Here is a 23,911-nt window from a genome sequence, read left to right as displayed (position 1 = left end):
AAAGTGGGAAATTTTAGTAAAATCATAGATTGTCTATGTGTTACCTGTAATCATCCATGTATTATATATGATTGCCTAAGTGATTTCCGGTTGATTGCTTTTTCGTTAATACTAGGATCGGTTTTACAAAGTGGGAGATTCTCGTGAAACCACAGATCACCTATGTGTTACCAAATAATCGTCCATGTATCATCTATATCGCTTAAGTAATCTCCGATTGATCGCTTATAAATTATTATTATTATTATTATTATTATTATTATTATTAGGTGGAAGATCCTCATGATTGTATAAATCGCCTATGTATTGCCTAAAAATCATCCATGTGTATTATCTACGGTTGATCGCTTGTTAGTTATTACCACGATCCTTTTTTTATAAAATGAAAAATCCTCTTAAAATAATAGATCGCCTATGTGTTACCTAAAAACTGCCAATATATTATCTATAATAGCCTAAGTGATCTCGGGTTGATCGCTGCTTATTAATTATTATCAAGATCTTTTCTTGTGAAATTATAGATCGCCCAAGTATTATTCATATTCGCCTAAATGATCTCTGGTTGATAACTTATTAGTTATTACTAGGATCGAATTTTTATAAAGTGGGAGATCCTTATGAAATCATAGATCGTCTATGTGTTATCTTGAAATTGCTCATGTATTATTTCTGATCGATTAAGTAATCTCTGGTTAATCTCTTATTAGTTATTATCAGAATCACTTTTTAAAGTGGGGGATTTTCGTAAAATTATATTTCACTTCATGTTACCCAAAAAGTACTCACGTATTATCATATATCGCATGTATGCTAAGTGCTCCTTTAATTATCTGACTCTTTTCACATGAGGTTGGTAAACTATAAGTTATATAACACAAGAAATGAATAAACAAAATACATGAAATTTTTGTAAGGTTAATTTGTTCTATAGAAAGTTATAGCTAGTTATAATAGATCATTTCTTCTCAAAGGACTTTGTTAGACACTGAAGAAATAGTTAGCTTCATTTTATCAAAAGGACCATTGCTTGAAACAATAAAATATGCAAGATGCTAAATCTATAGTCAATTTAGTTGTTGCATATTTATAGTATGTATACAGGAAACAAGTAAAACATCTTACATTTTCAATATGATATGTAAAAAGATGGACACAAATGATACATGGAGAAATTAAAAAAAGGATCGCCTGATGCAACTGGACCACAAGGGTTTATCGTACGCAGACTTACCCTGCATTTCTGCACGAGGGTGTTTCCAGCTCGAACCCGTGAAGAAATTACTTGCAATAAAATCTACAAGAAATGATACAATTATAGGTACTTTCTAACACATGGCACAATCCCCTTCCCCACAAACTCCTCTAGCTTTTGATTCTTTCGGACGTTTTTGGACGAGGGATTCCAAGCACATCGTAAGCTAAACTGTTGCTGACAGATAACCAACACACGATGAATAGGGAAGGTATAACAATGCTATAGAATGACCCGATATTGAGGGTAGAAATGAGAATTTTGTGTATATTCTACATGGAAAGACCTTAAGAGCTGGAGAGATCTGTCCACAAAAGAAGCCTTCGAGGTCGATCTAAGAACCTTGCTTGCCATGCAGGTTCTTCGTTCTCGTATACAAAGCCACATTTCATGTACAACTTCTTCGCCGGCTCATTGTCAATGGCAACATGGACGTATAAATCACTTATTCCTGAAAAAAGATCGCAGGCAAGTAATGTTTTTAATCAACTAAAGTAGATAATTTCACTATGTAATTAATAAAACAGCGATGGCATTTACTGTAATACGACAAAAGCATACTACTTTCGTGTGAATCTAAAGGAAAGAAAGAACCAACAACAACATTAGCATACCCAGTATAATCCCACACGGTAGAGTCTGCGAAGGGTAGTGTGTACGCAAACCTTACCCCTACCTTGTGCAGATAGAGAGGCTATTTCCAATAGATCCTCGGCTCAGTAAAGCATAAGCACAAAGGAAAGAAAGAAGCAATTAGAAGAATATGAGGGGTTTAGTTCTTCGCATTTAGTATTCAAGAAATAGTGCATGCAGCAAAATGCTGCACTATCTCTCTAGATAGACCTGTTAGGAGCTCAAAAACTGCTAGAGAAAACAATTTTTTCTTGCATAATAATATGACCATACAAACTCAGGTCCAATTAACAATAGCTAAGATCTGTTCATCAAAATTGAGCAAAAGGACAGCTTAGTGCACAAAGCATCCCGCGTTTACGAAGGATTCAGGGAAGGGCCGCACCCCAAGGGGGTGTGATATAGGCAGTCATCTAAGTATTAGTGGTTGATTCCACGGCTAGAACCCATAACCTATACGTCCCACGGAGATAACTTTACCATTGCTCCAAGGCTCCTCTTCCTCATCAAAATTGAGCACTTGCAGTCTTGCACTATCGGACACTTCATATTGGACCTTTTTTTTAAAGTTAATCCGCCTTGGGTGGAGAGGGGTTTGCCATTTACCCCTTCCATGTATATTAATAACCAAAAAATAAGACGTATAGTGCAAACAACATAATACTTTCCTCCTCAACACACACACACACATAAATGATAAAGCATAGTGATATTTAAAGCAAGAGTAAATACCCATGTCTTTAGCAACCATCTTTGCTTTAGAAATAAGAGCACAGCCCAGGCCATTTCTTTGCATTTCTTTAGCAACGCATACATTACTCACGTACCCCCTAGCAAAATCAGCTCCAATTCCCTGTTTGGATGCAGTAGAACGATAAGATAACTTATACAAAGAGTCCTTGCAAAGATCAACAAGTACTATAAATGCAGACAACACGACACATTTACGTACAATATGATGATACCTTTGGTTTCATTCCTGTGATTTCATCAGGAAGTCTGATGCACTGGTTAATATCCAGTGTCCCAACGACAACTAGTTCCACATTATCTTGAGAAAACTGCAAATAATGGAAACTTGAAAAAATTAAATAACAACGAATAAAGTACGATTGGACTCGACTCTTAATACAGATGCAGGCAACAATGTATGGTAGATTAGTACGCCTGTGAATCCAAAGATTTATTCCCAAGATTTAGTGAATAAGAACTGGAATGATCTAAGTGCGACATGATTGATGAACCTGAAAACTAAAATGACGAAGAGTGAGGTAATAATATCCAGACCTTAAGATAGACGAGTCCTACTAATATCTGGTTATCTCTAATACTCGTTTCAACAATCAATCAAACAAAGAACTATGCCTCAATCCGAAACTAGATGAATATGCTATAGGAATCCTCAAAACATTCATTACAATCCATTTGAACCCATTTCATTTCAAATGTCCGGACGAATTCAATGTTTAGAGAATTCATCATAATTTGACTATTGTTCATGCTGGCTATCAACCAAGCAAGACCCGGTCCTTAGTCTGGGCTTGGGACCGGCTATGTGAAACTCACATATTCAAGATTGTTCCTGCGATCAAGTGCCATTAGACCTTGTTGATCGGGCAATAACTAGCAATCTCAGTTCTACATCTCAGCACAAAAACTGTTGGATCTCACAACTCTTCGCATCATACCAAATCCCTTAGGGCCTTGGCGACAACTCCACCTCTCCATCCACTATGAGTCTAGAGAGTAACCACCTTAAAGCTTCAAAATACCTGGATTCCCAGCCAACGACACCATTACGTACCATTGAGCGTATCAAGACTATCATTAGTGGAGGATAATATCAACATCTGTTTTATCTTAAGTTGGATTTCTTGTAAGCTACAGTATCTTTTCAAGAACAAGAACAGTTCTCTACTTAAATAGTGTAAACACTGGAGTGGAAAAGAGTTCAAGATTTACGAGAAAACTTACAAGATGAACCACTTACAATTGAAACATTCAAGTTTAAAGTGAATAGCTTCTTATATCCTCCTGGTGATTATTCACTTAATCTTGTTTTCCTTTTCTGGGAAATAACGCGTCATTTTCTTTGTAAGGAAAAAAGAAGCCTCATCGAAGGACTAGTTTCATACACTAGTTTCTATAAGCAATCAAAGTACTTTCCTAAAAAGGTTAAAACAGGAAGAATTGAAGAAACCAAAATGTAAAGATTCTTACTTTACAAGAAGTACTCAAATCATATGCAACATTTGAGACTTTTGAAAATGGAAGGGTAGCATTGACGCAAGAAACTCTTCCAAAGCCGACTCTTTTCCCAGCGATACGTTCCGTCAATGCTTCAAACTCACGTTCAGTCAGGTACTTTGTATGATCCTAATAGAACTTGATAAAGAGGATATAACAATCAGTATTTTACTTTAATAGCATCAGCTCTATATTCAAAAGATCAAAAAATTTAGAACATAACTTGTAAAGGATGAAAACCACCTTATCTTAGTTGTCAAAAAAGACACACTACAACATGCTAGTCAAACAAAGATAACATTTTTCTTTAACTGGAACTAACATTGCCACACACAAAAAATAGACAAATAGGAATTCTTGGATTTAAAAAAAGAGAAACCCAATAATCTGTTCACATCAATTACAATAAAACTCAAATATATTAATATATAATTTAAATTCAAAAAAGGAACTTTTCTTTTTTGGATGAAGAAAAAAAAAGAGAATAAATTATAATACTAAACATAAAGGTTGATTTTTTATATTCTTGGCAAGATAAATTCACAAGCTCTGGCTGTAGCCGAGGGTATATCAGAAACAGCCTCTCTACTCCTCGGGGTAGGGATAAAAACTGCGTACACACTACTCCCCCAGACCCCAGTAGTGATATTTTACTGGGTCGTTGTTGTTGTTGTCACATAAATTACAATAAATTCCAAATTTTACTAACATCAGAGAAAACTAAATATAAAAATCCACCTTTTTTTCTTGGACGAAGGTAAAAAGAGATATAACTATTTACTGCGAGAAAATGTTTAAATATACCCCTCGTTATACTTTGGATCCAAATATATTCATGCCGTAATACTATTGGTTCAAATATACTACTCCTCCGTTAAGTTTATTCAAAGTAGACATACAATCCTACGTGACTATGACATTTGATTAGGTCGATGCCACACCTCAGTGCCCCAAACCCATTTTACCCCTCCCTTCTGGGTTTTTTTTCCGCCACTAAAATTTCCTTCCCCTCCACCTCCGCCACCGTTGCCACCACCATGAACAATATTGCACTATATCCATAAATTCTTACACCAATCACAATAAAATTCAACAAACTATGTCTATATATACTAACAATAAATAACTAAATTCAGCTACAGGAGAAAAAAAAAAAAAAGTGGACCAAGAGCAACTCACTTCTGTGTTGAGAGTATCATGCTGGAAATCATAGAAAGTTCTAACACGAAGACAAGAAGCAGCCCATAATTCATTTTCAGACTTAGCTTCAGATATACTTAAAATAGATTTATCAATCAAGATTGGCTGTGGGGTTGGTGGAGAAATTTGTTGGTTTTGTTGGGAAAGTTGTTGAGAAGAACAAATAACAAAAGAACGAAGAGGAGTACTACTGTTATAGCCATAAGTACTAGAGATGTTGGTGTTGTGTAATTTGGAGCTAAGGTAAAGAGAAGAAGCTTGTGGTGAGTATGAAAATGGTGTAATGAGGATTGCCATTTTTTCTGTTTGCTTTGTTTTGGTCCAAGCTTTTTCTAGCTTAATTTTGGTTTTTTTTTTTTTTTTTTTTTTTTGGGTCTTGTTGGACTCTGTTTTCAATGATTCTAAAGAGAATTTCATTTGTAATTGGAAAATCAAAAATTATTATTTTTTCTCCTAAAAAGTAAATATTCACAAAGAGGGAATACAATTGCACAGTTTAAAATTTAGAAATGGTGGGAGGAAAATTAAAAAAATCCTAGTTAAGTATTTCTATTTTTCAAATAAAACAATGACTTCACAAAATAGGGGATACAAAATACACGAAATACACAAATATGTTGTAGCATGCAAACCAATCCAACCATATAATATTCAATATCATAATTCGACCTTATTCTAGCATATCATTCCACCCTTATTTCACCTGTTGCGGCGTGCAACCCGATCCTACTGTACAATAAGTATCAATATCATAACAACAAACATAATATGTTGCAGTGTGCAACCCGACCTCACCTTATAATATCAATATCACAATTCACTCTTATTTCACCACAATAATCCACCCTTATTTCACCTGTTGCGGCGTGCAACCCGATCCCACCGTACAATAACAATATCACAATTCACCCTTATTTTACCACAATAATCCACTCTTATTTCACCTGTTGCGGCGTACAACCCGATCTCACCGTACAATAACAATATCACAATATAAATATTCTCCCTTATTCCACCACCTCCTTTATTTCACCTGTTGCGGCGTGCAACCCGATCCCCGTACAATAATTTAAATCAATAACTCAATTCACAAGAATTTTTACAACCAAAGGTATGAGTACATGGCAACAAGGAAACCACGAAAAATCAAAGGAATACAACAACCTTTACAAAATAACAAGACAATAATGAAAGAAATGACTACAACCAAAGCATATAAAGGCCAAATAACAAGGAAGATGTAAATAAGTGCTAACAACATCCCATAAAGTATTTGAGAGTAGTCTAACAACAATATAATAATTTGGGTGTAAAGTTCAGTTACTTTAATATGATAAAAATAGATTTGTGACTTTTGTATTATATTTAATATGATAAAAATAATTGTTATGATTTTAATATTATAGTAGATAAAATTCAGTAATCATATGTGAAAGTAACAGGTGAAGTGCACAAATACCCATTTTTAAGACCCTTATTTAAAGAATAGCCGAATATTATAAAGTTCATAAAAATTAATCGTCTCATAATCAATATTCAAACTTTAGACTTTGGTAAAAAGTTTCAATTATGGGTTAGAACTAGGCTTATGGTCAGAAGTTTGAAAGCAAATCAAAGTCAAATTTTCGGTGTGAAGTTGTGGTTTTGGTTGTTAAAATAACATAATACAATTTTTTTTATAATTTTACTATAATTTTGTAAATATAATGTATATCATGTCTTCTTCTTCGAGTTTCAATCTGAAATTCAGCCAAAATCAAGTCTAATCTTCACCGAAACACTCTCAAAATTGAAATATAAACTCCAAACCATATTCTCAATTGTTTGCAACAACACCCAATCCAAACAAATAATAATTGTTCTAAACCCTAATTCGAATGCAAAACTTCAAAGCTTTTTAATGGTTATCAATGGTGAAATTGCTGTTCTCTTTTCCTTTGTTTTATATTACTGAAATCAGGGATTGAGATATAGAGAGACGTAGAGAGAATTCCCAATTCTTTGCAACAACACTCAATTCAAACAAATAATTTTTTTTTGGGTGAATTCTCTAAGAAACACCCAAATCAAACGTAAGAATATCGGCGCCTTTGCCGTTTTTAGGGCTATTCTTTGAAGTTATTTTCTTCTTCATTGAAAATCAAGCTAAGTACAGACGTTAATGGAGGTAATTTTTTGAAAAGAAGAGAGTAAAAATTTAGAATGCTTATGGAAGAAGAGAGGAACTAGGCGTTAATGAAGGGATTCTGAATTTTGTGAAAGAGAAAATCGTGGGTGAGTGCAAAATACGTGGGGGAGGGGGTGGGATGTGGAGAGAGAAACGTTAAAGTTATTTTAGTACACTAATTATTATCATTAATTCTCTTAAAATGTACATAAATAGTAATTGAGTATATAAAATGTAATTATAGTAAACCTTAAATAAGAATAATAATATAATTTTATATAATGTATAGGAATGTAAAAATCTCTTTTTCTTTTCAGAACAACTCTTCTAAAAATAAAGTCAAACACATCAAAAAAATTCTTTTGACAGCAAAACTAGCACCAATTCTTTCAAGATTAAATCTAAAATTAACACTCAAGAGTATGATTTAATGATCAAAGTATATGCAATCTTTTTAGACCAGGGTGACGAATAACACTAGTTGATTTTCTCCTATTTTTTATAAACTTTAATTGAATTACTGAGTATGAGTTCATGTAGAATATAGCAGATATATATAATAAAACATTATAGATGCCGAACTAGCTGGTCTGTACATCTCCATTATTAAATAAATTAAATTTAAAACCAAACTAGATGGGTTAAACAAATGTTTAAACCAAGAAATACTTCTTTTCTTTTCTTTTCTTTTCTTTTCTTTTCTTTTTTCCTTTTTTTTTTCTTCTTTTTTATTTTATATGCTTCATTAATAACCAGGACCTATGATAGGGTCTGATAGTTTATAGTACTTACCCTTTTTTTATTACAGATTGGTACAGTATAGTTTTGGACTAATTTGTCAGGCTAATATCCTAGTAGTGGAATAATTGCTTTCTTTTTCAAATTCCAATTTCCAAGTTCCTACTTTTTAATCACTTTATATCTACAATAATTGTCAGGCTAAAAACTGCATCAACATATTTCCCAATATAAAACACTCAGAAAAAGAAACGAGACGTGCATTTTTTGCGGAATGAAAACTCACTTACACTCTTGTCTGATCTTAATATAATCCTTAGCAAAATCAGCTTTTACTTACAAAAAATTCACAAGATCTTCTTTGGCAGTCTAGATTCATTCATTCCTTGGATATTGTGTTAACACTAGGGTCGTTTGGTAGGATATATTAAGGAAAATAACCACAGAACGATCTGGTGCAGTGGATGGAGTTACTTTTTCCTTAATTAAAGGTCTCGGGTTTGAGTTAGCTATAGAAAAATTCTTGGTGGGGAACGCTTCCTCCCGAATGGGACCTACGCATCGCGAATCCAGATATAATCGGATTCCAATGCGGATACCGAACACCGGATAAAAAAATATATATATTTATTAGTTTTGGTGTTATTAATCTCTTGTTTGTTAGTGTTTTATACATCCTATTCAGTACTTCCTCTGTCCCAAATTAGTTGTCATATTTCGCTTCTTGAGATTCAATTTGACTAATCATCTAAAATAAATTAGATTATATTAATTTAATTTTTTGAAATTAAAACTTTGATATTCAAAAATTGTACGAAAAGTACTGTAAATTGCAATTCTTCTCACGTCAATATAATAAAAATATTTAAAAATATTGGTCAATGTTCAGATTGTTTGATTCTCGAGAAGAAAAATATGATAACGAATTTGGGACTGATGATGTACTATTCTTATAAATAATAGATCATGGCATTAGCAATATCATAATTGTTACTACATGAATAGGTATGTATAAAAATAAAATTGTCCTTTCAAAACCTTGAATACACCAACCAATTAATTAAACAATCAATAAGAAATAATTTCAATATAACTAATCTTAACATTATTAATCTCAATATTATTAATACATTATATTCAGTACTAGCCTTATACACCTATTTAGACGAGTCCTAAAGCTTGAGAGTGAGGTACAATAGTAATTCTCATTAGAATTCGATGGTTATCGCTTTCTTAGATAATTACACTATCATTTGTTAAGTTGGTTAATTCTATAATTTTAAAATATAAAAATAGATAGTAAATCGTTTCAACAATTATTGTACAAGACACATGTTCATTAAAATTATGCATAACCTAATATGTTTGCTCAATTCATCTATAAATTCGACAAAATATTTCCCTAGAGATTTTTCTTATTTTGTCCACCTATTTGACGTTGACTGATTATGATGAGTTGCTACTATAACGACTTGAATGCGATTTCTGTAATTCATAAATGACTACTGTTACGTACTTCTGGATTTAGAATAAAATTTACTAGTCAAATATGAAATAGCTACTGAAAATGACAACACAAACATAAATACTTCTCTAACTGTACTTTAAAATGGTCGAATGTGCAGGAACCAAAACGTCCTAAATTTTCCATTTTTCTTATTTAAAAAAAAAAAGGTAATGTAACTTGAAAAAACAAAATACATATGAAAAAATAATAAAGAACTAAAATACCTATAGTGCATGTATACCTACCATGCGCTATAGCCTCCGGCTAAACGTCCCAGGCTAACGAATGTCTGGTCAACTTTAAAAGGATATAGCGCATGCTTACCATGCGTTATGGCCTCAGGTCAAACGTCTCAGTCTAGCGAAATGTCTGGTCAACTTTGAAAGGATATAACGCATGCCAATTATGCGTTATAGCCTCAAGTCAAACGTCTCAGTCTGGTCAACTTTGACGGGATATAACGCATGGTTACCATGCGCTATATATTATGTCCACCCTCGTAAGTACACCGTAGGTAGTGAGCCTGTTGGCCTATCTTCTTTAACTTCATTTTAGATTAGTTATGTCTAATGCTTCACAAAGTTCAATTCTTTTAATATAACGTTATATTTGCCACTGTGGAGATTACTGTAAGTTGAGGATTTTAACGACTGATAAAAACCTCGGCCGAAGATTTTGAGGTTGCAAACTTTCAAAAGTATATATGTTTGAAAAATGCCAGCATTGGAGGAACTCATATAACAAATATTATTATATAGTTTATGAACACAATACTATATATTTCACATAAATAACACATTAATATATGTTTGAGAAATGCTAGCATTGGAGGAATTGCCACCACAACTTAAATTGTCATCTCTAATATTTAGTGGACATTTATTTAAGGGGTGTCTTTTGGTCGAAAATCGACCATTATATTAATTCTCAAATATGCAAAATAAAAAAATATTATAATTAATTCAAAACACACGTAAGAACTTTGTCCATATACAAACAACACATTGAAACGTACACTTCACAAGGAATTACTTGAAATACACATAAAAAAATACATGCATGCAAATGAATTTTCTTAGACAATTCAAAGGAGTTGCGTAGTAAGGATGGTCAACAGTAGAATTAATTAGTGTAGTAGTACTACTTTTACTATTGTGAGATACTATAGTAGAACCTATAGTATAGTCTTATTCATGGGATCCTCTCTTAAATGAGTTGTAGGCGTTTTGGACATGAAAGTTGTAATTTATGAAGAGGAAAAAAAATACTCCCTCGGTGAGGTAGTTTGACTCGGTACGAAATTTAAGGAAAAAAAATTAAAACTTATGGTCATAAAATCTTAAGGGGCTAAAAGTTTTTTGGTGTTATAAAAGCTTCTCATTAAGGATAAAATGGAAAGTATAAAGTTGGATTATTTTCAAATTTAGAAATGTGTCATTTATTTTGAAACAGACCAAAAAAGAAAATACCTCATCTAATTTGAAACAAAGGGAGTAGTATTTGGAGTTAAGTTGAAAAATAATATTTGGGTTTAAAATTATGTTTGGACATATATTTCATTTGAAAAAAAAATTGCAATTATGTGATGGAAAAACAGCTTTTCTCAGAAAAAATGAAAATGTGGTTTGACCATCCAGTGCTCGGTACTTATATTGGCGTCCAGATTAATCTGGATTCACCGTTGCACAACGCTCATTAAAAGTGAAAACTCTCTACTAGGTTTTCTCTCCCTAGAATCAGAGGCGGATCCAGGATTTAGCTTTTGTAGGTTCAACTTTTAAGATTTTTAGCATTGAACTTGTTATATTTCTAAAGTTATGGATTGAGACCTAAAATTTATTGCATTTTTAATAAATTTATGCTCCGCAGCAAAAGTAATCGATTCAGATGAATCCAATGGCATACTCTCCCCTACCGGCAGCTCAAACCCAAAATGATTAAATGTGAAGAAATTCTATCTATACCACCACGATCATAAGTGAAAAATCCCTTATTATTTCTTGTATCGAACGGGAGCCTAACACTTTATATTGATTGCAACAAACAAAAGTTATGATAGCGTGGTAAGTATTATTTCATTCTTAATAAAAAGCCTCGATTTCAAGTTCTAGGTATGAAATCGTCTTTGTTAGTAAGCACTTTATCCCAATATGAAACTTTTAGACGGGAATTTGAATTTTGTCGGACCCCTACGCGAATACCGAACGACGAATACCAAGCTAGCTTCTCACTCTTTTGATGAGTAAAATAGGGAAAATCCGAGTCCCCGTAGCAAATTAGCATTGGGCTAACTTTTGCTGCTTTCTTCTTATTCTCTGCTGACTTCTCTCTATTCATATTTAGCGTAAGTTAGAAGGTAAAAGATGTGTTGACAGAAACTCAGAAATACTGCACTCTACTTACAACTGATAGCTTCTGCCTCGTTTTGTCACTTTTTATTTACTTTCTTGCACTCATGAGTTTTTCTGCACTTTCTGAGGACCCCCAACCCCACCAAAACAACCCCACCCCACCCCCAAATCCATATTTACTTCATTCACGTGGATCAAGGGCAAGAAACCAGTATTTGGTTTGCCAGGATAAATTCTTTGTAAATTTGCTTTTAAAAAAAATAGAAATTAGCGACATATAAATTCTGTAACGAAAAATTTGTCGTTAATCTTATTTAACGAGGGATTAATGACAGATTATCAAGAAATTATATTAGCTATGCCCATTTATCGGCAAATTAGCGACGAAGTGCATAACTACTTTTATATATATATGAGGGTATAGTGTAAATAATATTTGTATTATTAGTACAGTTTAATCACATTATTATTTTATTTTTCAAGTTTAAAATCGCAACTAAAAGCCATCAAGTCGATTCAAGTGTAACCGTTATAATAACCGACTCCATAAAATAATTACTGCGAAGGAAGGAGAGCAAAGGACATTCCTGTGTATAAAGTATTCCGTATTAATTTATGCAGGAAGAAATGCACCTCAAGGGGGTGTGATATAAGTAGCTTCAAGATACAAGAATCAGTGGTTGATTACCCGGCTTAGAACAAAACAAGAGAAATAAACAACACTGATAGAACAAAAATCTTGCAGGGAATTGACGATATAAATAATGTAGTTACTCAATCAGACAACTTATTAGGTGATTATAAGTAAATCTCTAGGATATGTGCTCCCTCCGTTCGAATTTATGTGAAACTGTTTGACTAGGCACGGGGTTTAAGAAAAAATGAATACTTTTGGAATCTGTAGTCTTAAACAAGTCAAAAAGGGGCCCAGAGTATTTGTGTGGGTATAAAAGCTTCTCATTAAGGGTAGAATTGTACGTTTAAGCTAAATTATTATCACATTTAGAAAGAGATCATTCTTTTTAGAACGGACCAAAAAAAAATAGTTTCACATAAACTACAACAGAGGGAGTAATTGGTAACTCGATAAGTATGATAATTAATTTACTATAACAAATTAAATTATGCTGATTGCGTAAAAAATATGAACATTGTAGCGCGTATAACTTAAATCCTAATACATAGCAATTGTAGTTATTTTCTTGATCCTAGTTACCAACAAGGGTTGTGGTGGAGTGATAAGTACTTCTTCGTCCTTTATCAAAGATCTCGAGTTCGAAACCTAGGTATGAAATCGTCTTTGTTAAGGAGCGCTTTACCTTTAATGTGGGACTTCCCAAGGCGAATCTAAATTTAGTCGGAACAACAGATAGAAAACCAAAAAAGAAAGATCCTAGTTGCATGCATGTGGTTTGCCTCTAGTAAACGAAGAAGGGATTATCAGAATCTCATTTTACTTCATATCAGTCTTCTCATTGACAAACAAATATTGTACTTTTATTTTTCCTTCTCTATATATAAACACCATCTATCTCTTCATATCTATCAATCTTATCCCATTTCTATCACTTCACAATATACCATTCAGGTCCAAATAACACAATGTATTCTAACTTCCTCCTACTAGTAATTTATCCACCTTGTTTGGAACAAGAAAAGTATTCATGTTTTTTGAAAAGTTTCAAGATAGATGATTTTCCGATAACCAAACGACTATAGGTCTTTACTGGTGCTATCTTCGCTGAGCTTGTGTTCTAATTTTCTTTGTTGTCTCGTCTTGTGTTTCTTTTCTTTTTCTTGACCTTGCAAGGCTTTTGAACTGCTTTATCTGCTTTATTTTCTTTTTTTGTAATCTTTATGCAGTTCAAATCTCCCACCTTTTCTTTCTTTAGCTATTCCTCCTGAGCTTGAACCCAGAAGTCGTCCGCAACCCTTATGATATATGAAGAAGAAAATATAACGAGTTTTACGTGTTGTATAACTATTATAGAAGAATGATTATATGAGAGATTGAGCTTGTTCATCTTCTCATTTTGTATTTTTTTCCCCTTCTTAGCTTATGGTCTGGTTAATGCTTCTACTAGTTTCAAGAACTTGATCTTAATCAATGTATTGCAATTTGTTAATAAATATTATGACTGTTTTTCTTGGTTTTTAATTTTGAATTTCAAATTTCAATCAGCTGAACAAGTCAGAAGGGGAAAAAAAAGGAAGCAATAATTACACATAAAACAAGTCAAATAATGATGTTGGCAAATCCAGATATAGCAATTCTGCCAATTTGAGGCAGTACAATTTTATTTTTATTTTTAGCATTTACTTCCTCCGATCTATAATAGGTACCAATTTATCTTTTTATTTTGGTTCAAATAAGTGTCCATTTATATAATCAAGAAAAAATTCAATTTATTTTTCCAAAATTAACTTTATGTACGTATTCCTAAAAAGTAATTTACTTCTCACATTAAATTATGCTGCAATATTTAATTAAGGGTAGTTTAATCATATTAATTATTTTTATTTAGAATTTAGTATTTCCTTAATAGGTATGCCCAAGGTAAATTGGTCACTTATTATGGACCGGAGGGAGTAAGAACTTGAAAATTATTGAGATTTTTACATGCTTGGTCCTTTTTTAAAAATTATTATCATAAATGATAGTAGACTTTGTTTATTCCAAAAACAATACTTTTTTTTTTTTTACTTTTTTAGCACTTTCATTTTGATAACTCCATTAACTAAGGGATCCCTCTACATTAATACACTTTTTACTACATTTTCTTTTCTCTCACTCTTCTATAACTTCTTTTTTCTCTTCCATAAATAACACTTACCCAAATATATTAAAGATTCTGAAAGAAGAATATCTCAAAAATAATCTCTCTACACAATGAGAACTTTAGTATTTCTTTCTTTTTTGAGTTTTAAACTTTTTTTTGTATAATTTTATTTTAAACTTTTTTCTATACAATTTTATTTTAACTAAAAATATACATTTAATATATTTCAAGTATATTATATTGTGATAATTTATAATGTAAATATTCCATCAATATGTCATATATATATATACCACATATATATATATATATATTCCACATATATAACTTATATATACATCATACTACATTATTATATTGATATTATTCAAAGTATATTGCTAGCATATACCTTACATAAAATCTAATCTAAAATATTAGTATGCCACTAATATGTATATAGAAGAAAAAAAATATGTCACATATACTATTTATATACGGATAATACAAATATGCATGTTATATTAGTGCAAAATATAAATGGCATATTTATAATATTTCTTTAAATATAAATAAGTGTATAAATAACATATGCATATATACATAATTTTTCCTAAAAAAACACATGATTTATAATATACCATAAACATACATTATAATTTTTTTCACGAAATATATGTATTTTATTCCATCGGAATATACAAATATATAATTTTGCTAGGATTAAGTTGAATAAAAAGGTCCATGTGTAAAAAGGAAAAAAAATTACTATGGAATGGATCGATGATATATAATTAAATATAAAGACATATATAAACAACATATGCATATATATATATATATGAATTTTCCTATATATATATATATGAATTTTCCTATAAAATATATGATTTATAATGTATATACACCACAAACATATTATAATTTTTTCGTAAATATATGTATTTTATTTTGTTAGAATATAAAGATGTATAATTTGCTACATTACATTATATAAAAAGGTCCATGTATGGAAAGGAAAAATCTGTTATGGAATGGATTGGTTTCTAAAAAAAATATAAAACATGGTATAGAATGGAGAGAAAAAATAGGAAAATATATTAAATTCTAGGACTGCCTTTTTAAACAGCTTGATTCTTGCCGATTTGAATTGAATTAAATCTGCTATATGTATAAATATCTAACTGCCATAATTATTAATCATTAATTAATGCTAATCTTTTGTATTATATTTTTAATAGTGTGCTCGGGAACAAGCTAAGTATTATTTTACATCTAAAGTAATACGTAAATATTTTGTGTTCTTTGAAGTATAGGCAAAATTTTAGAAATAATACATTTATTTTCGTGTCTTCCAGCTACTTTATAGCATACTTTAATTTCACATTTTTGTGATGTTAAAGTAAGACTATCAATTGAATAGGCCAGCTTGAAATTTGTGATCAAAATTATATTATAGTGGAAAAAGAAACTTAAAATAACCAAGTGAATTTGATCACACTAACATGATAATTCCGGTGCTAGTTAGAGATTTTCCTTGGGAGGTATTAGAATGAAATTATCATTCAAGAAGAAAATGATTTCAGTATTTACGTTCATATTTAAGTATTTTCCTCGACTTTTCATCTTTAGCCAAGGGTCTACGAAAATAACCTATTTGTTTTCAGAGGGTAGGGTTAATTGCGTATATCCTACCTTCTCCAGGTCCCACTTGTGAAAATCCACTAAGTTCGTTGTTGTTTCTTGAATTTTCACTAACACTCAAAGTGACAACAATTCTTACTTGCTCAAGGGTCTCGATTTCGAGCACGAGAATGGAATTCCTTTTGGTAGAGATCAGTGGCGGAGCCACTTTGTAGAAAGGGGTGTCATTTAGGTAAAAATATAAATTATATGTATATATATATTATATATTGACTCCCCTTAATTTTCTTGTATGTTTATTTTTATACATTTTGACACCTCTTAACGAAAATTCTGGCTCTGCCACTAGTAGAGAACGTTAAAACTCATCCTATAGTGAACTTTATACAACAATAATCCGGATCAATCGAACTAGTAGATTCTGGACATCGAATGGTTAAACCTAAAAAATAAAAAAAATCTCTTGCCCATCTTCATGAAAACACACTTAACTAGAAAACGACATTGTTAATACTACTACTACTACAACAACAACAACAATAACAACCCAGTAAAATCTCATAAGTGGGATATGGGGAGGGTAAAGTGTATGCAAACCTTACCCCTACCCCAGAGGGGTAGAGAGGCTGTTTCTAAAAGACCCTCGACTCGAGAAGAAGAAAAATAAACAATAGACAGTAGATCAGTGACAGCAATTGAAGATAAAAAAATAATAACAGCATCGTAAGAAATAGAAAAATAGATAGAAAACGACATTGTTAATCACAACAAAATTTCAACAAAAAAGAATCAATAAGAACTATTTTTAAAAAACTCAAAAAGAATTAAAAAAAATATAAATTGGTCAAACAGGAGAACTTCAATAAATACCAGCCCAGGATTTTTTTTCCTTTTCACTTATATAACATATATATGTTACTTATTTACAAGCCAAACTTCATATAGATGAAATATTTCAATTACATTTAGTGGACATAAGGTATACAAACAAAAGCTCATTTGAAAAGAAAAAAAAAAAGGGGGGGGGGGGGGAACAAAAAAAGGAAAAAATAAAAGAAAGAGATAAAAACCTGTAAATTAAGTTTGAAATAAATAGTTGAATAGGCAACTTCAGCAGCTGCTTCCAGTTTCTACAGATTGGCTGAAGGAACACAACCATCTTCTAGCTTCAACGTTTGACGTTGATCGCCTAAAGCCGGATCTTGAACATCGAGTCAGATGTTCTCGTTCAGCGGTTATTGGAACTAAAGATGGACTCGTATCCGGGGTTCCCATACAAAGGCCGGGGCTGAACTTCAAGGCCGGGAACTTTTGGCAGCTTAATGAGCGGAAGGAAGAGCCAAGAGGGGAGAATCGAGAGCAATATAAATCCGGCTTGCAAAATGGCGTTTCCAATGTAGTTGGTTCTTGTCCATCAGCTGTACATGTACAGAACGGCAATGATAGGCTTGTTCTCGCTGCTTCCTTGATGATTGGCATTGTATCCGCCAGCTTAACAAATGAAACGATGCCATGTCGGCATAAAGGGCAGGGAATCGAGCCCGGAGGACCATGTGCCGCAGTTGAGGTGCTGCTGGTGGAACATAGGTACAATGCACAGCGCGTGCAGAACTCGTGAAAACAACCTGTAGAATATAGCAGCATAAGATACTGCAGCAACTAGACTGACATATTGGTTACAACAATGCTAAAAAAGGGCAGCTCAGTGCACTAAGCTCCCGCTATGCGCGGAGTCCGGGGAAGGGCCGGACCACAAGGGTCTATTGTACGCAGCCTTACCCTGCATTTTTGCAAGAGGCTGTTTCCTCCCGTTTCATTTCATATGGCGGAGTTTGACTGAACATGGAGTTTTAAGAAAGAAAAGAGTCTTTTGGCACGTACCAAATGTACCCTTAGAACTTGTGATCTTAAACATGTCGTGATATTTCTATGACTATAAGAGCATGTTATTAAGCGTAAAATGAAAGACATACCCTCTGCAGCGACTGCACACTTCCTTTCCAGACAAACAACACAAGGATCTAAACAAGTTGATGGCAAATCATTTGTTCTCCATCCACATTCTCTGCAGAAAACAATAAACGAGAGAAGTTATTTTCAGCATTCTTACTAGAAAGGAAAATAAGATGAAATGTGCCATTGTTAGTGTCATATATAATTGATGCATGTGCATCAGCGAGTCCGACCAATATTGCTAAACCTAACTCACCTAGCAATCTTCACTATACTCATAAGAGGGAGGCATAAGAACGGTGAAGGAAGAGGACGTGGTTGCCTTTCTGGACGAGCACTTAAAATTTCCTCGAGCCCATCTCTATGCCATGATCGAGCAACCATCAATGGGGTCCACCTTAAAGCATGTAAAGGAAAATATCCAAGTTAGACGAATTATCTAAGGCATGATAGAATTACTAAAAGAGTTGCCATACGAGAATACGACAATATTTATCTGTTTCAATAACTCAGCGCCCAAACAAGATTGCATTTCTTAAGCTCTCCATTGATTTACAATGTTAATATCTTTTCCTTTCGTCTTTGGCTATTCTGGAATACAAGATGTCTTTAAAGGGAACAAGGTTCATTTATTATCTGGTCAGTATTTCGGAGAATTCATAGTCACAAGCTTATCTAGGATATGTGGTTGTATCTACTTGTATATCATCAAATAGTAGGGCAACCCGGTGCTCTAAGCTCCCGCTATGTGCGGGGTTCGGGTAGGGGCCAGACCACAAGGATCTATTATACGCAGCCTTACCATGCATTTCTGGAAGAGGCTGTTTCCACGGTATATCATCAAATAGTATTGCTAGGAAAAAGTTTATCACATCTAGTCGTAAAAAAACCACATGACGGTGAAATAATAAAAATTGGGAGAGAGGTACATGGTCTCACTCTAGCCCATTCCAAATTCTATTTCTGCAAAACTACACAAGAATGAAAAAGATAACCAAATCAAACTGACACTAAACCTCAAAGTTCAGAAAGACATGAATACAATAGGGATCTTTTAGTTGCTGAATGACAAATCAAATTGCTATTTGATTTGTCATTCAGCAACTAAACGAAATCTATCAGTATCTGGAGATTCATAACAACTACTGTAGTCACATCCACTTCTTGCATGAAAAGAATGCAAAGAACGCTATTTCGCAAAGATCACCAGCATCGCAGCCTTAAACTGAACATAATATGCTTGAGAAAACATAGACAAACTTGCGTACTTCTCTAAAAGAGCGAAGCAAAATAAGTGATAATATCCTCAACGACTCATGAGCTGAAACAAATATGGCGGAAGATTCCAGAATGCAGAATAGTCCATTAGAATTAACACGGAGAACAAGTATGCACAAGTAAAGAGAGTTCTAGTAAATTTCAAAGATGTTAAAATGATGTAAAGATATCATACCCATTCGCATTTTCTGCGTTGAGACTCGCACCCCTGGCAATTAAAAGCTGAAAGTTGGGATACAAAATGATAAATCACAACTTCAGAACTTGCACCAAGTATACCAGCAAACTAAAAAAGAAAAGCATAAAGAAGAGAAACACACCTGACAACACTGAGCATTCCCGCCACATGCAGCATAATGAAGTGGTGTACTTCCTGCACCTGCAAGGTAAAGAATTACCTTTTAGAAAAGAGAGAAAAAAAAAATGATATCAACTCTGCTTCTTGATCATGGCGTGAAGCCTCCTCTAAATTGTAGGCGCAATTGCACTCAAAGTCTAGTTGAGAATATTTCAGTCGACATTCTCAAAGACTAGTTGAGCACCTGTAACTGCACTCTTTATCTGCACTAATGATTTTTATTTTTGGAAACCTTTTTCTCCCTTACTAACGAACTATACAGAAAACATGTCGCAATGAGATAACGTCCGACCTAGAACTAAATGATAGCATCTAGTCTGTTTGTGCAATATAGAATTTCTTTTACATAGTTTTTCTTTTGATAACCGTGGTGTCCGGTCCAGGTTTCACGCACCTCGACTAATTCCCCAGGATACCTGCTACCTCCCACCAGCAACACATAACAGGCAGTTCTATGCACCAAGACTTGGATAGATGGGAAGAAATCACATAGTTTTCTTTTATAATGGTACTGGACATGCATGTAAAGGAATAGGGTATAGTGTACATAAAACCAGCCAAGAAAACAACAACAATAAACCCAGTGTAATTCCACATAGTGGGGTTGGGGAGGGTAGTGTGTACGCAGACCTTACCCCTACCTCGTGGAGATAGAGAGGTTGTTTCCAATAGCCAGCCAAGAAAACAAAAAAAAAGAAAATCAGTAGAATCTTGTCTAAGTAAATTATCAAAAAGTAGGTAACACAAGTAGAACAAATCCAGAAGAAAACAAAAAAGTTTAGAAAGTATAAGTGACTTCAAACACTTCTTCAGACAACCTGAACCAGGCAGTACCTCAGATAGGAATCGGCGAAAAATAGAATACAACTTGACATAGTTCTTGATACAAAAAACCAAAAAAAAAATAAAATAGAAAAACTGGGTTTAGGTTCCGGTTATCTTGTATCTGCATCTCTAGTACTTCGTTCTGAAAGCTATCAAGTAATATATGAATTTGATGAGCTAAGGTCTCTCGGTCCCCCCCCCCCCTTAAGAAACAAAAATCTTTTTTTTTTCTTTTTTGGGGATTTGGGGTTTGAGGGGGGGGGGGTGTAATAGGGCATTCAAGAGATCAATTTGGTATAAGAGATACTAGACAGAACTCGGAAAGTTGTCTCACCTATCAAATCAATTGTAGTCCCGTCTTCCACAGTAACCTTAGTGACAGAAGCCCCTAAGTCCAAGAGTAGCTGCAGACTTTCAACATGGCCGTTCAGTGCTGCCATATGAAGGGCGGTAATCCCACCATCGGCAGGTCTATTGATCACCTCATGCAGTGCACTGGAGAAAGCAGAACGAACTTCAGGTTATTACATTTAATAGAAGCAGGAGATGACCAGAAATCAAATGAAAAGTTTAAATAAGGGATATACAAGTCATCAAATTCTTGTATTGAGTCCTCATTTCTCGATCTCTTTCTCATGACATTACAGAAATTAGGAATGCTAGGAATATAATCAGCAAGGAGAAGCCGTATACATCGGGAATGTCCATTCAGAGAAGCTAAATGAAGCGCCGTGCCTCCATTGAGATAATCAGCCCTATGAATCTAAGATCCAATACAAACTGTAAGCTTTTGATGAATCTTGACACACTGCCGCTACTCTAGAAAAATAGTAAAAAGTTGAAATTTCACAAGGCAAGAACATTCTTAATACTTCAAAGCGAATATACCGCAACAATAAACTGTCATACATTGGCTTTGAAAAGAATGAGGCTCTGAACAACTTCCCAGTGACCATACTGACAGGCTTGCATCAGTGCTGTCTGTTAACCATATGACAAAATACTAGTTTCAATCAACTAACAAGAATTAAGTATAAGATACAAAATAAAAAAGGGGAGCCTTGGCGTAACTAGTAAAGTTGCTGCCATGTGACCGGGAGGTCACGGGTTCAAGCCGTGGAAACAACCTCTTACAGATGCAGGGTAAGGCTGCGTACAATAGACCCTTGTGGTCCGGCCCTTCCTGGATACAGCGCAAAGCGGGACTTAGTGCACCGGGCTGCCCTTCTTTTCTTTTTTTTTTTAAGTATAAAATACAAAATAAAGGGGAATAAGATCTACCTGCCCCCGGTAGTTTCTGAGATTGATGTCAACTCCAGACTCAAGCAAGAGAGTAACAATCTGATACGACAACGAACACTCAAATGATTGATTTGCAGACAAATTCACTAAGTGTTGACTTAAACTATGTCACCATCAATTCTTAAAAAAACAACTCAATTTTTAACTTCATATCCTACCTCGTGATGTCCTTGGGCGGCAGAGTAATGGAGGGGTGAATTTCGAACACCAAAAGTGGAATACCTCACTAACCGAGGATTATACTCCAGTAAAGCCTTGGCTTCCTGAAGATCACCATCTCTAGCAGCAGAAACCAATCGCTCGCCTGATGCAGAACATCCGAATGAATTCCCAACAAGGCTCAAAAATCGCATAGTTTTCGGATATCGTTCGGGCATGATGTTAGCAGTAGATAAGGACCATCTGTACCTTGTAACTCCAACTAAATCCTAAAACTGGGATTTTGGTCTCTGTATTTACACAATGATCCTTAAAACTATCCGAATCATCATCGTCATAATCATCATATAAAGAAATTCCTTCCTTTCTAACAAACTATAACAACCTCACAACCAAACTTTCTTTACACATAATTTCAAACTCAATTTGTCTGAAAAATCAGAATCTCAATCTTATAATAAAATCCAATGAACCCCTTTTTAACACCTCAAACCAATATGCTTTCTGACTTGATCAATCGACCAATTAAATATACAACTTTTTTTCTATATATACAAAATATGATAGGTACAATCTTGACAGTGACCAATTTCTACAATATTATTGATAAAAATCAAGACTTTGTCACCTTGAGGTAAAAAAGGGAAATACCTGAGCTGGCTGAAACCATAAAAATCAAATCTTTAACCACTTAAAACAACAATCAAGTTATTATCTTTTCACCTTTTGTTGATCCAAAATGTCACAAATTCAAGATTCTCAAATGCCCCACATCACAAATTTGCTGCATAATCTAAGAAACTCCAAATTTTCCAGGAAAATACCAAGATTGAAACTTTTCACCAAGAATGGCCACAGATCACAATAATTTTGCAGAAATAACCAAATGGGAACATAAAGAACCTCAAATTCCTTGATGGGGTTCACCAAAAATACAATCTTTGGCAAATACCAAGATTGAAACTTTTCACCAAGAATGACCACAGATCACAATAATTTGCAGAAATAACCAAATGGGAACATAAAGAACCTCAAATTCCTTGATGGGGTTCACAAAAAAATACAATCTTTAGCAAATACCCATGTCCAAATTTTCACCATAGGAACAAATATCTTCAAAATAAGAGACTCTCAAATGGGGAATTTTGCAGAAATGACCAAATGGGAAAGTTGAGAGCCTCAAGTTCCCAAATGGGGTTCACGTAAATGACATTATTTTGATGTTTCACAAATACCAAGAAAGTCAGAAAGACAATGATCTACCAAGAATCTCTCCTTTTTTTTTATTTTTTATTTTTATATAATTTTGGATAAAAAAATAAAGTTTTAACGCCCAATGTGCTGAAATGTAAGTAATAGTAAGGGGTCGTTTGGTTGGTAAAGGAATAACTACAAAAAGATAGTTGGCCCAATTAAACGAGTCCGAAACTGAAATAGTGTCATTTTTGGCACAAAATACGTTTTTACTGTTTTAAAAAAAAGTTACATTTCTACATAAAATGCAGTATTATAATACTTTAACGGCAAACTTTCCGTTA

General features: G+C 33.5%; 2 protein-coding genes across 2 annotated transcripts; both read right to left on the bottom strand.

Moving 5' to 3' along the window:
• Window positions 1-1,059: 1,059 nt before the first annotated feature.
• LOC104229694 (GCN5-related N-acetyltransferase 7, chloroplastic) lies at window positions 1,060-5,689 on the bottom strand. The gene is made up of 5 exons (XM_009782379.2): window positions 5,312-5,689; window positions 4,106-4,261; window positions 2,851-2,946; window positions 2,618-2,738; window positions 1,060-1,703 (listed from the first exon to the last, which is right to left on the bottom strand). Exons 1-5 carry the CDS (start codon window positions 5,627-5,629, stop codon window positions 1,540-1,542), a joined length of 855 nt encoding a protein of 284 aa, XP_009780681.1. The 5' UTR covers window positions 5,630-5,689; the 3' UTR covers window positions 1,060-1,539.
• An 11,645-nt stretch (window positions 5,690-17,334) lies between these two features.
• Window positions 17,335-23,599, bottom strand: LOC104229695 (probable E3 ubiquitin-protein ligase XBOS32). The gene is made up of 10 exons (XM_009782380.2): window positions 22,373-23,599; window positions 22,194-22,253; window positions 21,822-21,893; window positions 21,500-21,675; window positions 21,247-21,407; window positions 20,050-20,108; window positions 19,905-19,951; window positions 18,708-18,848; window positions 18,472-18,563; window positions 17,335-18,123 (listed from the first exon to the last, which is right to left on the bottom strand). Exons 1-10 carry the CDS (start codon window positions 22,589-22,591, stop codon window positions 17,609-17,611), a joined length of 1,542 nt encoding a protein of 513 aa, XP_009780682.1. The 5' UTR covers window positions 22,592-23,599; the 3' UTR covers window positions 17,335-17,608.
• Window positions 23,600-23,911: the final 312 nt, after the last annotated feature.

Source organism: Nicotiana sylvestris, chromosome 11, assembly GCF_000393655.2.
Source record: "Nicotiana sylvestris chromosome 11, ASM39365v2, whole genome shotgun sequence".
Classification (NCBI taxonomy): Eukaryota; Viridiplantae; Streptophyta; class Magnoliopsida; order Solanales; family Solanaceae; genus Nicotiana; species Nicotiana sylvestris.
This window is presented reverse-complemented; position numbering and strand designations above follow the sequence as displayed.